Genomic DNA, 923 nt, shown 5'->3' with positions numbered 1-923 from the left:
TGCTCTTCCGATCTTATACAAAAGAATTAATAAAAGTTGGTAAATATAATTAGTCTAATAATTATTATCAAATTATTTTATAAAATTAAAGAGAAAAATAGATAATCGCATATTTCTTATACTTTTATATTTTTAAGTTTTTAATAATGATATATATGAATATATTTTTTGATAAAATAATATTATATAATAAAATAGTAACCACATGTAAAGGTCAACACATGAAACATTCATGTATTTTTTATTTTCTTATACGATATCATTTTTTTATTAATACTTATTGTATTATATACATTTATTATTTTTTCTACTTTATAATTAAATTAAATACTTTATCTGGTTTTTTGTATTTTTTACCTTTTTTTATTTTTTATAGCTTTTATGTTTATTTAAAACCACTTCTAAAAATTCTCACAATATGATTTCGAAAGCAACGATGACATCAAAGAAAAAGAGCAGTCATACCAAGGAACGATTACGTGCAACCATCAAGAAATTGAAATTAAAGAATAAAGTTATCCAGCAAAAACTACGTCTTCAAAAGAAAGAAAAACAAAGGAACACCATTAAAGAACCAGCATATAAAGAAGCTGAGGTATAAATAAAAAATTTCAAACTTTAAAAGTGTAACGATGCACTCCCTTAAAGAACGCATCGTTCCTACACACGAAACCCAGCAGGAACCGGGCGCAGCGCACCCGGGTTATCTTTTTCGCCACCCAGCGAAGCGCTCGGGAAATTCACCCCACCGAGCACTCCTTTTTTTACAACCCTCCCGGAGATTACCGACGAGACGCGGAAACGTCCGAACCTGCGCCCGAGCGGGTATAAAAGCCGGGAGAACTTTCGACGAAGCACTTCTCGCTTGACTCGCTACCCGCCAGTCCGCCAGAAGACCTTCCGCTCCAGTACCGCAAGCAGCA

General features: G+C 32.9%; 1 protein-coding gene across 1 annotated transcript in view; it reads left to right on the top strand.

The window, feature by feature from the left end:
• Positions 1–436: 436 nt before the first annotated feature.
• Positions 437–923, top strand: part of LOC105449068 (putative nuclease HARBI1) — a 4141-nt gene continuing 3654 nt past the window's right edge. The window contains exon 1 of the mRNA XM_011688065.1: positions 437–595. Within this exon, the coding sequence (XP_011686367.1) occupies positions 437–595 (159 nt within the window). The remainder of the gene's footprint in view (positions 596–923) is intronic.

Source organism: Wasmannia auropunctata, unplaced genomic scaffold (genome assembly GCF_000956235.1).
Source record: "Wasmannia auropunctata unplaced genomic scaffold, wasmannia.A_1.0 LD336078.1, whole genome shotgun sequence".
In the NCBI taxonomy this organism is placed as follows: Eukaryota; Metazoa; Arthropoda; class Insecta; order Hymenoptera; family Formicidae; genus Wasmannia; species Wasmannia auropunctata.
The sequence above is the reverse complement of the archived record's forward strand: the minus strand, read 5'-3'. Positions and strand labels throughout refer to the sequence as shown.